The sequence below is a fragment of the Lissotriton helveticus genome, chromosome 7 (assembly GCF_964261635.1).
Source record: "Lissotriton helveticus chromosome 7, aLisHel1.1, whole genome shotgun sequence".
In the NCBI taxonomy this organism is placed as follows: domain Eukaryota; kingdom Metazoa; phylum Chordata; class Amphibia; order Caudata; family Salamandridae; genus Lissotriton; species Lissotriton helveticus.
The window spans coordinates 67,140,526-67,154,397 of record NC_136068.1 but is presented as its reverse complement, the minus strand read 5'-3'; the positions used below and the strand labels follow the sequence as shown (position 1 = coordinate 67,154,397).

Sequence of the window (13,872 nt, the reverse complement as noted above, 5' to 3'; positions counted from 1 at the left end):
AGAAAGGGGTAAATAAGCCAATTTCCTTCTAAGCCACTATTTCAAGCACTAGGTAGAATATTCCTCGGCATTTAGCTTCAAAATATCAACGTTGCCATCATTCATACTAGTAGCCGAAGTTGGGAGTACAGTAAAGTGCCATTAGATGTTGGGTCATTCCTATACCTTGATTTTGAGAGGCTTGAGATACTTAGGAATGATGTTGAGGCATCCTTCCAAGTAGCAGGGCTAAGGATAGAAGCTTGTTTGAGATAGCCCCATACTCAGGTCAGAATGGGATTTTGGTTGAGGGCACATTTAATATCACTCACCATCTTGCTGGAAAGTTCTGTCTCCGGCCTCATTAGCAGGACACTCTGGTCGACAGCACGAAGTGCACAGATGGAATTAGGGGCTGCCTTAAGTTGGACACTCACATCTGATCCAGGCAAGTCCTCAGGTGCAGAAAAGGCCAACTCCACCTGTCAAGGCATGCAGCGTCAATACAACAGAATAGGAGGAGGAAGTAAAGAAGGATAGAGACCAAAAGGAGAAAATTGAAAAACTGAAGGATAAAGAGTAATCTCACAAAGTTGAAAAGGCAAAGAGACTAGGATGAAAAGAGGTGAGAAAGAGGGTAACAATGTTGAAACAGAAAGAATCATCAGGCAACAGGATACAGAAATACAAAAGAGCATACATATTTGAACTGTGGTATAAATAAATAAAAAAGACAAATTATCAGAGAGGGTTCTGGAAGAAAAGTATGGGCAAAATAAATGCCTTACAGAAAAAACAAATCATAAATAAACTCTTGGAGCAGGAAGTCAAAAGAAACAGAGGAAAGAAAACAATTACAAGAAACTAAGATGATAAAATGGTACAGTGGAGTAATAGGGGCTAGAAACATATAATTTTACAAATGTTACACTGGAGAAGAACAAATAAACTGTAGGAAATCAACAAGAAAAATACAATCAAACATGAAAGGAAAAACAAGACTAAAGAATAAAGATAGAAGTAACTAGGATGAATAATAGGAAAACAAGGAAAATATAGTGTTAGAGATAGGTAACAGTGAATAATGTGGATATTTTTCACCAAGGGGGTTGAGTGACATAAAACAGACAACAAGAGCAAAAAAGCTGTCTATGATGTCACTGAGAACCCTGAGGTCAAAAGCATCTCTGTAATTCACTTTTTAGCCATCTATAACTTTATGTCACTAAAATCTTCTGTCCCTGCCTTCAACTACTGCGCAGGTGTAGAGGAGTAATTGGGCAGCCTTACATAACATGGCCTTTCCTCCCTAGCCCAAATACAAAAATACCTTACCTGCCGTCCTTAACCGACGTTCTCTGCTTTTCTTGTCTCCTCCTACGTCTGTGCTTTCTGCTTTCAGTAAAAGCAGACAAGCAGAGCTGTGCTAACAGGCTCTCAGAAAGCCCAGTCACCCTAGCCTTGAAGGCCTTTATGACATAGCAACAGTGGGTACCAGGTTTTGTTATCAACTGTTGCTACATCATAGCAGTGAGTTATCAGGTTTAGAAAATGAAATACATATAAATGATAACAGCTCTTGATGAGACCCATGCATAACAATGAAATAAGCAAATAAAGGAAAACAGAAAGAAACAGTGGCCCTTCCATCTAACACTGACCTTGTTCTTGAAGCACAAGAATATATTAAGCGCAACAATGTCAGCTGTGATCCCTCCATTGGGAAACAGTGCAAATACCAACAGCCGGGCTATCGGGGCATAGAGGGGGTTGATGGTCACAGCAATGGTGAAGGATCCTTGTACTGAGACAGATTGAAAGAAAGGTTGAAGGTCAGTTTGAAATGTGACATAACTTTGCTACCAACATAACTTTTTCAAATGTTAATCTTGGGAAAATTCCACTATCTCTCTTCAACATAAACACCCCTAACTTGATCTATAAACCCAGGTCAACTTTGCACCCAACTCTTCTAGGTTTAACAGGCTCTCTCTAACCACTTATCATAGCTCAGTTCCAACTACAGCTAACAACGCTAACTGCGGCCTTAGACATTGCTCTCTGTTGAACCTTCACTTTCTCTCCAAACAAATCTTCTAAACCAAATCATAACTCTAGCCCATATACTAAGGCCAAAAGAAACCATTCCTAACCCATATCAGCCTTACTCAAAATCTAACATTTCTGAAAACATTCCCTTGTTTCTGTGATCTGTAACCCTATCTTTAACAATATCCAGTTTTCCTATCACCGTTCAATTCATCAGTAACCCTAACATCAACCCTGTCCCTTGTGCATATTCCTATCTTGCACAAAGCGATGGAAGACTTGACGGAGTGAGAAGAATAGGTATGTTTGCAAATAAATTGTACCAAATCTCTCTCTAAATGTAACCTTCTCAGTCTATGTCTTGAAGAAGTTGACTGAACTTAGCCTTGTCTCAAATTCAAGGCTTCATTCCTATAGCTAACCATATCCCATAAGAACAACCTATCCCAAATTTATAACCTAATTTCTAACTTCTAAATGATTTATATTCCCTAACTCCGATCCTACATAGAACTCTCTCATGTCCTAATCCTATGTATTAGAACAAGTTTGTTCCTTTTGATCTTGGATCTGCATCTTAGGAATCTTCACTGAAGTCATGAAGGTCAGAATAATTCACAGATGAAAGTAGAAATCCAGGAACATTTATCAAAGCATAATTCATAGACCAAATAAGGGTGAAAAATCTAGCATTTTTTAACAATTTTAATCTTGAAAAAGTCAATGTCATTGTAAATAACAACACATTCATGTATAAGAACAAAATTGCATCTCTATTATCGAATTCACCCATCATGAACTGTCCATCACCCTCGGCTCGGAAATACATGGTCATGCAGGCTCTGAGACCTAGGCCTGAGGTTACTGATTGACAGGTCACAGGTGGGGTGGCACGTAGCTGGAAGACAAACGTGCGAACAGGAAACTCAGATCAATCCCACAGATAAGTGAAGGGACAACACATTGGTCCAGGGAGGTTGGGTCCAATAAAGTACATATTGCTAGAAGGGTAGGGGTGCGCCCGTTGCCAACACACCATAAAGTCAGATGCAGCATAAAGCTCGTAACCCATTGCCAATCAAAACACAGCACACACAGTAAATGCAGTGATCATACCCCCCCCCCCCGACGTACATCTGGACACGTTACCCACTGGCTGCATTGTGTGCACGCCAGATCGAGGCCCACCTTGATTCCTTATCCAAAGCCTTATTTATGACTCCAAAGACAGAGGTTCACACTCCTTGCCTAAAAAGGATTGTCAGAACCATTTTATGATACCCAATGAACTGTATAAAATACCTCTCAGATTGATTGTACATTGAGGCAGTCCGCAGACCCCGCTTCTGTAACTGTCTCCCAGCCGAAGCGTTTAGTTAAACAAACTTTTCCTGTTTTGTCAAACGCCTCTTGCCTTTTGTTTTACCATGATAGTTCATATTCGTGAAACAACACAGACAAACACCCATGACAGCTTATCAAAGGCCACGGTCTCCAAACTTTTAAGTGCTTCAGTCTCCCAAATAAAAGGTTCTAAATCAAACTATACTGCAACAATAAACAGATCCTGCTGTTTAGGAAGTCATAACAAACATGCAGTAAAAGGGAAAAATGCAGCCTGATAGGCAGCACCATTCACAAAGTAAAAAAAAACAATGTCCCGCTAAGAATCTAGCAGTTTCCATATCCCCCAAGCTCAGCTCCCCGAGTTGACTAAGGCAGTCATTTCTTTTGAGAATATACTGCAGTCTTGATAGTGCTCCACTTTATCCCTTAACCCCTTGACCGCGGAGGTAATTCCGCCGTGGCGCTAGGGGGCAGGGGGGGTCAAGCGGCGCCGCCATGCTCGTGACAGAACCACTCCATCACGAGCCGCGGTGGCACTGTGTTTGTGACGGAATGGCGTGAAATCAGCACCACGCAGGCGCCGCGGCCGGGCCGTGACGGAGCCATTCCATCACCAGCACAGTCCCACCGTGGCTCGTGACGGAATGGTTCAGTCACGAGCACGCAAGGGGTTAAGAAACAAAAACCAGGGAGGACGATAGGTCCTCTATTACTTTAATGAAGATGTCTATGACCTAAAATTTGGAACATTAGTAAATATTTGTTCTGAATCAAAGGAGCTTAATTGATAGTGATAATGTAGAATAGGGTAGCAAGCACATCCATACAGAGCTGTACCCTAAGTATATAAGGGATCCAACCAGGAAACACAATAAAGCAATAGAGTCTTCTATGAAGAGGTCAAGTCAAAGATATATCTAAAAGCCATTTGACCCACACGAGAATCAACCTTAAGATTCAGTATTGAAGCTGTAGAGCCATTTCTCATTACTACCATAATGGAGTGAAAGAGTGAATTATTATAATTGATAATGCCCTTATTCATTCCCTGAATTTTTTTTGGTATCGACCCATATGATCTAATAATTTATCCTCATGGTACTCGAGATGAGGAAGACAGGCAGGGCAGTTAACCTTTTTCTTGTCAGCCAGAGATGGCCAAGATCTCTGCCCCGGGAGATTAGAGGTACAGAAAATTACTTAGCGCCTGATCTAGTGTGTGGTAAATGAATTACAGTCTGTAATCTTCCATCATTAGTGTGACAGGTGAGCCCAGGTATGGGTCTTGTGCTCATTGAGCCACAGAACTCAAGCTTTACCTCATCAACGAGGCTTAAATAGGCCAAACCCAGTCTGGGGTTGCTCTCGGGCATAGGTCTTCAAACTTTTGTCGCTGAGCTCCCCCATCTAAACCTTGTTACACGTCGAGCCCCCCCCTCCCCTCCCATCACCACCTCCTGACTAAAAAGCTCTGGAAGCTGGTACTCTGCATCATTGATGGCCATTCCCTCCTGCAGAGCCCAGGTCATAGAGGGCAAACAATATTAAATAAAGTAGGAGTGTTTAGTAAACTGAAGTTTTGGGAGTGCTTGTGCTTAATATAAAGTTCAAATGAAAAGTCTCCAAGAAAACATTAGCACAAAAAATTACATTGGCGCTTTATTTTTCGCATAAAACACAAAATGTAGGATACTTTAGTAAAAATACTCCCAAAACACTTTTGAGGGGGGGGGGGAACATCCTTTACAACGCAACTTTTACCACGCAGTGCCTTTACGACGCAACTATTACAACGCAAACCATTACAACGCATTGTGCTGGGGGGCCCTCTAGGATAGGGAATGTGTTTAACGTACTATCCAACACCTTCCCTACTATCCACGGGGACTGGAGTTGGAATAGTAAATTAAACAATTCACTATCCAGCGCCTAAAAGCACTTTGCGTTGTAATGGTATGCGTTGTAAAAACAGCGTTGTAAAAGCATGCGATGTAAAAGCATGCGTTGTAATGTCAATCTTCCATTAGGGGTGTGCCTGTTTTTCTCCACAGAGACAGTCAATGTGTAGATGGATTCTTGCTTCTGCCATCCTTAAGTTGTGGCCCACTTCCAGTCTTGAGCAGTACCTGGAAACAGGAGTGCTCGCAACATTTTGTAATATATTTTCTGCAGTTTTATATAGAGCAAACATGACCCAAAGGTATTGCTGCGCTTTACAGGAGCATCTTTTACATTACACAGGCACACATTCATTTTTTGTAAGCACAGGGAGAGTAAGTGATTTGCCCAGAATCACAGGATGTTGAGCAAACACCAAGAATTGGTTCCCCAGCTCCACAGTCATCAGCTCTGGCTGTTGCGCCACATCCTTGCCCCTAGACAAGATATCAGAAAAGGGGGTTCCACAAAACATGTTTCAGACACAATTGAAAAATCTGGGATTATGTGGAGTATGGCCAGGTCCAGGTCCTTGCAGTTTAGACTGGATGTTTCCTATTGGAGCAGGACCATGACTGATTTGCATAATGCCTGTCTTTGCCCAGAATGGCTAAAAAGAATAACACGATGGCCTTGAATATGGCCCAGAGCAATCCTCAGTTACTAAGATTAATTGCAGCATTTCTCCAATCACTTTGTTGTTTTTTGCAATAGATGTCTTAAATGTAACAGGTATGCCTAGATGTGGGACCTGAACTCACTGTGCCACAGAGTTCAAACTATACCTCACTTGTAAGGACTAAATAGGCAGAAACCAATTGGGACTTGCTTCTATTAATTTTTGGCAGGACGTGGCCTGGGGGGGCTGGAGTGCTCCTAGTGGAGCAGGGCAAAGACTGATTTAATTGTCTATAATGGTAAACTGGATGAAAAACTGTGGTTTGCTGTGCTGCCCAGAGGCATTGCAACGTCTAATATGGGTTTAAGCATTCCTCCCATCATTTTGTCATTTGCTGCTGTGCCTTTTCTTTTCACTATTATGTCTACAAGATGAACTCTAATGTAGTAAACTTGAACTTCAGCCTTCGCTAGATGGAATAGATAATGCAACACCACGTCTTGTCTTTCTTCCAGTGCACAAAGGGTCAGTGGCAGCGTGCACGCCCTTACATGCCCTAAAGGACGGGACCAGTGTGAAAACTGGTTTATCCCTTTGGAGTATAGCTGGCGCCTAATTAAAGAGATATTAACAAATCTGTAAATGACAGATCAGAGAACCTAACCAAAGGGAAGGACTTCCGCTAAATATCCGAAACAGCGACCCAAAACTAAGAAGAGAAAATTCTCTTCTTGAGTCCCCTCACACCCCTAGGTGACATGCTTCATCATTGGGGCCTTCCCAGACAGCTACTGTCTGGGGCATTCTGCCACTTGCGGAATTGCGTAGGAGCACTTTTTGTGAAAAATGTGTAGTGCTGTGTTTGGGGGAGTGGTGATGGTGATGCTGAAAATATCTAGCTAGTGGGCGATTCATTTATTCCTGCTCCTAGTTGGTATGGATAAAAAGGGGTTAATAGTAGTGAGGAAGTGTAAATGTTATGTGTATACTTTCCCTAGTATTTGGTCGACATGTTTCGAGGTGTCCCCTAAACCTCTTCTTCAGGACCACATGGGGATCAGCCCCATGCGTACCACTCCGTGAGAAAAACTATCCTATACTAAAGAAATAATATAATAAAGAACAGATGCACACCTAATGTGTGAGCACCAAATTTAATACCTAATTAAAGAGGTCATGGATGGAAGCAAGGAAAGGTTATTCCTTCATTGGCTGAAAGCTATACACTAAATGGAGAGTTTTCAGCTTCAAATGTTACATTTAATTGTGAGCAAGGTCAGGTTGCGAATAAGCATCTGTGTTTTTTTTTTTACCTAACCAAGTGCAAAGAAAGATGGTGCTACTTGTTTATTACTAACTTAAACAGTTTATATAGGGATATGTCTGTAGAGAGGCAGGTGGTTTATCTAACACAATGTGACTGAAACAAAAACTACTGGTCAAAAATAAAGCTTTGAGCCACATTACGGTATATAGCACTTTAGGCCTCGCAGGGTTAGTGCTATCTATAGCAATGCATTTCTGCATACCATCCCGAATATAATTGCTGCAACCCACTTTTGTGGATGTGGGAGATTTCAATACTGACACTCACAGCAGGTTCTGCACCTGCTTGTGAGGATGCAGCACAAACAATCCCAGTGACTTTACCTGGAAAGTCATTCCAGTTTTGGAAGCATTAGGCCATTTTTTAATTTGCAGTTTTTTGCATGCTTTTTCTTGTCATTGAATTTCTTTGAAAGCATTATAAAGCAACATGTGCTTTCATGGAAAAGAATGTGCCACCTTTGCACAATATAATCTCACTCATGGATATTTTTATTAAATGTGACCATAAATGTGGACATTTGAAGATGCATGTAGCTGCACTGTACCTAAGTGGCAACTATAGTGTTTAAACATTTACTTCATTCTGCCTAATATATGTGTACCCCCTTTACTAACCACAGACCTTTCAGTGTTAAAGAATTTTGTGTTCATCCCTTTACCTTTTTAAAAGTGGGTTCATTACATCTAGTGGGGGAATTCTCAGAATTGATACCACTATCTCAGCATTTCTAAGATGTATAATTAGCATGACTTGTTTAGTTGCTGAAATGGTTACAATACTCTTATTGATTTGTATATGTGTTTTGTATGCTTCTGATTTACATTCCCACCACACCTACTACCCTATCATGTAATACAATGTGGTTTCTAGCTCATTGTTGTGGACTTTGCACTGTAGGTTAGTCAGTGCATGGAACAACTCACACTCTCAGCATCACCTCCTGCTTAAAAACAGAATCATCTTCTGCATCTTGTTTAAAGTATGTCTAACAATCTCACACCACTCACTCAACACCTGGGCCAAGCTACGTCTAATACTTTATTCAACTATGCACTTCAAAAAGGGATCCCATTGAAAATCTGAGCACTTTGCAATCTTTTCAGGGGTATGAAGTATTATATGAATTCTGCATCAGAGAGCGAATCAACCTGCAAACATGCCAGTTTTCCACTTCCATGGACCTGTTTGGGTGAGGCCCTGGGTTCAAATGGGATCCTGTGGGGGTGGACATATAGGTTCTTCAAAGGACCAGTTGGGGTGGACATGCAAGTGTGGACTTTCAGCAACAGAAATGTGGAACAGGGGCATGTCCAAGATCAGGGGCGGATCTAGGCTCATGGTGGCCCTGGGCAGGGAGCATAGGTAGGGGGCCCCTGAAGAGGGGCTCAGGGCAGGGCGGAGCGCGGAGGCCGGTTAAGAGGGAGGGGTTCAGGGTGTTTGGAAGTGGAACAGAGCCGGAGGCCGCCAAATCCCTGCCAGGGGTCTCCACGCAAATATGTATCCATCCTCAGAGGATTATTATATTAAGGATATATATTGGCGTGGCGGCCCCTGGGGTTTGGTGGCCCTGTGCAGGTGCACAGCCTGTACATGCCTAAGGCCGCCCCTGCCAAGATGGCCGAGCAGGAAAAAACGTGCACCTCGGAGCTCCGCCGGCCCAAAGGACCTAAACCATTCCTTCGCTGAGTGCTGGCACCCGGCTATGGCACGGGAGACTCCCTGATGGCGGCTGGTGAGCAGGAGGACTCTGGGGGCCACAGCGACAATGGAGCGAGGGTGAAAAATGGCCCCCGTGATTGGAGCGGCTGTGGCCTGCAGAGCCACAGCCGGGTGGCCTAGAGGGAGGACTCTGACCCCCACACTCTCAGAAAACATCCTAGTTGGTGAGTGCGGCTCCAGGGTGCGGGGATCCTAGGTGTTGAGTGCGGCTCCAGGGTGTGGGGGCAGGGAGGCTGCCGACTGCGTTGAGCAGCACGCGAGGAGGCGGCCCCCGCTCTTCCATCTACATGAAGTCAGCTGCCAGGCCGTTCTCGGGGGCGTGCGTAGGGAGAGGGGTGAGGCCGTTTGGCCAGACTGAGTGCCCCCTTGTGCGACAGGACTGCCAGGGGCTGCTGGTCCGTGGGAGCAACCGCTGACTGCAGAGTCCAGGCCTCGAGGCGAGGGCACAGATACTGGGTATACTGCGGACCGGCCCGGCATGATCTGCCTCACGGCACATGGCTCTCCCCGTTGCCCCCTCAAGACATGGTGTGGCTCCCGGTGTGGCCCCCGCAGCTGTGCCCCTAACTCTTTCTTGCAGTGCCATGCGCGTGGGAGGACTACTACCACCGAGACGGGGCAGGAGGCCTTGATCCCTGAAGAGCAACCGGGTAGGCTAGGGGAGGGCCTACCCGGGGCCAGGGAGGCGAGTGACACCTTTCACTACGATGTGTGGGAAGTCGCATCTGGGAGCTACCAGGCCTGGGCCACTCCACTACCGGAGACTGTCAGCCCACTTGGGCCCAAATAATATAACCACTTCCACATGGGCTATTTTGTTGTAGCTGGAGGCAAGGGCCTTGAGTTATGGCCTTCTGTGGTGCACACCTGGTGAGCCAGCCCACCTCCCGCTCCTTCCCCCTGTCTGGCGCCCAGGGGCTCAAAGCAGTGTCCCGGGGCTGAGCTGCCTTGTGGGCCTGGGGGCTGATTTGTTCTGCAACAAGACCGCCTAGAGGAGCCCGTGGGAGACAACCACTTATAAGTGGAGGCCAGCCAACTCATAGAGGGGGCACCGCCGCTCTAGGGCAGAGATGAGCACACACCGACAAAAGAAAAAAGAACCCTGAGTGAAAGACATCTTCGCCCACTCGACAACTAAAAAGACAGATGCCTCACGGGACACAGAGGATCAAAGGAATCACACAGACAGGCCTGGTGGCGGGGAGTCCCCCTTGATGCAGGCTTTCATTGAGTGATTGTTTGGCACCCATCGCAAGAACTTTGCAGAACTTAAGCGCAACATTGCCACAGATATCAAGGGGTTTAGACAGGGCGTTGCCGCCCTCGACCAAAGGTTGGACTCAGTGCACAGAACCACGATGTCCGCGAGGAGGAGCTAGATAGTCACCGTCGGGAGCTCCTGGAGCTATGTGACCAGAATGCGGAACTGCAGTACCAGATTGAGAATTTGGAGAATCGTTCTCGATGCTCCAATATTCAAATAAAGGGTGTGCAGGCATGGGCCATCTCGGGAGACCTGGAGGCGTTTGTGATGCGGCTGTTCAAGCACGTGGTGCCTGCACTACAAGTGCAAGTAATAACGCTGCACCGTACTCATCGCACAGGGAGGCCGGTGACCACCCCAGGCCAACCTCAGGACATACTCACGTGTCTACACTTCTATAACCAGAAGAAAACAATAATGTCCGTGACTAGAGATGTGAGAACCATCGACTTTGAAGGATATAAGATCGGGCTTTACAAAGACCTATCTCCAACAACGGTGCAATGCTGCAGGGCTCTGAAGCCGCTAACTAATTTCACTAGAACCTAGGAGATCCTCTATATGTGGGGCCACCCTTTCTGCCTGCAGTTTACATGGAAGGAGGAGGTCCGGTCAGTGTGCATTCTCACAGATGCCCACGCTATACTGGAGATGCCGGACCTGAGGCAGAACTCCCCCTCCGGGTCCCTGACCCATGAACCATTCGATGAGGGTTGTCGAGTGCGGCGTTTGTCCTGAAGGGGGCCAAAGAAGCTAAATAAACTGACCAAAGCCGATATCCGGGAGGAACGTGCATGACTTCTCCAACACCTACAGCATGAAGGTGCAGCCAGTTCTACAGCCAGTGACTATTGACAGCCCAAGTCAACTAGTGCTCGACTTCCCGCTAGATTGGTGTGGCCCCTCTTATAGAAGAGTTTGTCATGGCCTAGAATGGTATCAAGGGTCCTAACAATACAGCCCGCCAGCTGACACTCCTGGGTTGCTTTTTTCAACATACCCAGCAGGGACATGGACCCCACATTAGTGACCAGTTTGGCTCCCTGGTGGGAGATATGGTTCAACTCACAGTTTATGTTGTGCTCTGTTTTGTATTTCACTTATATTTTTTCCTTCCCTTCTCTCTCTATGGTGTTGCCTCCTACTTTCCTTCGTGGAGAGGTGCAGGTTGCGGAGTACTCGAATGGGCGGGAAATGGGAGGTGATGAGGTGAGAAATGGAGTTTATAATTAGCCTCAATGTTCGGGGCCTCAATTCCCCAGTGAAGCGGTTAGCGTTACTGTCATTTCTTAAAGACGCTAGGTGTGACATATATTTCTTGCACGAGACCCATTTGACGATATTGCAGACTTTTTTCATAAAAAGATCTCTGATATCCACACTTCCTTAGAGGTACAACGTCTTTCTCTGGATGAAGACAGTCTATTAGGTATCCGTTCCTCCGAGTCACTGGTTACCGCTCCTCCTAGCCTCTTCTCTGATTTTCCCTCTATGTCCCGGGAGGGATTGAATCTTCTCCTTGACAAAACGAAGTCCTCCTCTCCATTGGATCCATTGCCTCTAAAAAAGTTAAAGGAGTGCAGGGACAGCCTCCTGCCCCCAGGCATTTTTCCATCAACATGGAAGAAGGCCATTGTGAGGCCGCTCCTTAAGAAGCCCTCACTTGATCCTGGTCTCTTGAAAAATGTTAGACCGATTTCTCTGCTCCCTGCACCGGCTAAAATTTTGGAAGCACACTTGAATTGCCATCTTTCCTCCTTCCTTGAAACTGCGGAGTATCTTGATATTACCCAGCATGGATTTCGAAAACATCACAGCACAGAATCTGCTCTCACCTTTGTAGTCGATAACATCCGACGCAAGGTGGATGCCGGACAAACTACTGTTCTTGTGCTATTGGACCTCACGGCCGCATTTGACACCTTGTCTCCTGCCATTTTAACATCTCGGCTTAGGGAGGCAGGTGTCACGGGTTCGGCCCTGAGTCTCCTCAACTCCTTTCTCCTTGATAGGGAACAGAGAGTGATGCTCGGCAACCACCTCTCCCCAGCTAAGTCCTTGCAATGTGGGGTGCCACAGGGGTCGGCATTAAGTCCGACCCTGTTCAACATCTATGTCGCCCCCCTTGCTAGGCTTGTAAGATCTCAGGGGATGGAGGTGGTATCATACGCCGATGACACCCAGATTATGGTTTCACTTACTCAGTCCTCTGTTGTATCATCTGCCTCTAGCTTCAGGTCCTGTATGCAATACGTTGCAGATTGGATGGTTGCCAACTTCCTGAAGCTAAATGGCGACAAGACTGAGGTCTTGGTCTTTGGAAAGGACCAAGATATCTGGTCGAGTGAGTGGTGGCCTACTTCTCTTGGCATCTGCCCCACTCCCTCGCAATCTGCCAGAAATCTGGGTGTGGTATTCGACACTTCACTCTCGATGTCCCTACAGGTGAATCGGACCGTCTCGACCTGCTGGGGCGTGATCAAGACGCTCAACAGAATCCGCAGCTATCTGTCTCTCCAAGCACGCAAGCAGATTGCAGTTGCCCTTGTTGGTTCCAGGCTAGACTACTGCAACTCTCTCTACATGGAATCCAACAAGGGCCTTATACACCGTCTGCAAATTGTGCAGAATGCTGCTGCACGTTTTGTCCTGGATCTTCCCAGGGCCTCTTCTGCTACTGCTGCGAGGAGAGACCTTCACTGGCTTCCTATTCAGCACAGAATTGATTTTAAAATTCTGTGTCTAACTTACAGAGCTCTCGAGGATGGCTCTAAGAACGCTATTAGTCATCTGCTCACTCGCTATCACCCTACAAGGTGTCTGCGCTCATCGGGACTACTTCAACTTGTTGTCCCTCGTTTTAAGCTCACTAGATGGGGAGCTAGGGCCTTCTCCGTCGTCGCGCCACAGCTTTGGAACATCTTGCCGATGGAGTTGAAGGTCCTCCCCTCTCTAGCGCTCTTTAAAAAGGCTTTAAAAACGTGGTGCTTTTCGAGAGCTTACACAGGTTGAGCTGCCTGGTTTTTGTTGTGAGCTGGATTTAGAATTAGGCGCCTTGATGCCCATTGGGCTAAGTCCGCGCATGATAAGACCCCTTTATTATTATTATTATTATTATTTGGTCATCCGGACTGGCGGAGAATGCGATGCCGCTGGTTCGACCGGCAATACTTTTCCTCCGGTACTGGCAAAAAGGCTGGGGTGGAAATCCTGTTTGGTACCTTTTTTTGCTGGGAGGGTGGAGGGTGTCTTCGCAGATATCCCGGGCTGCTTGTTGGCACTACACGTAGGGATCCGGGGTACCAGGTACACGATAGCCACTATCTATGCCCCTAATAACAGACAGGAACTGTTCATCAAAGACGCCATGGGTCGACTGATCTCTACGCCAGACAGGTAGCTGGTGGTGGGGCGCGACTTCAATGTTACAATGGATGGCCAACGTAAAAGATCCCACCTCCGGGAGGGCCAGACTGGGGGACTCACTACGGGCATTGTAGGATGGATGGCCAACGCAGGACTCACTGACATTTAGCATCACATGCATCCTACAGAGATTGAATACACTTTCTTCGCTGCATCGCACCAAACGTACAGACGAATCGACTATTTTCTCACCACACCAGG

At 46.1% G+C, this 13,872-nt stretch overlaps 1 protein-coding gene across 1 annotated transcript in view; it reads right to left on the bottom strand.

Moving 5' to 3' along the window:
• The window catches only part of LOC144768928 (alpha-2-macroglobulin-like protein 1), a 451,046-nt gene that overhangs the window by 251,249 nt on the left and 185,925 nt on the right, over positions 1-13,872 (bottom strand). The window contains exons 14-15 of the mRNA XM_078652935.1: positions 1,641-1,783; positions 312-461 (exon numbers count right to left, since the gene is read on the bottom strand). Coding sequence (XP_078509061.1) covers positions 312-461; positions 1,641-1,783 — 293 coding nt within the window. The remainder of the gene's footprint in view (positions 1-311; positions 462-1,640; positions 1,784-13,872) is intronic.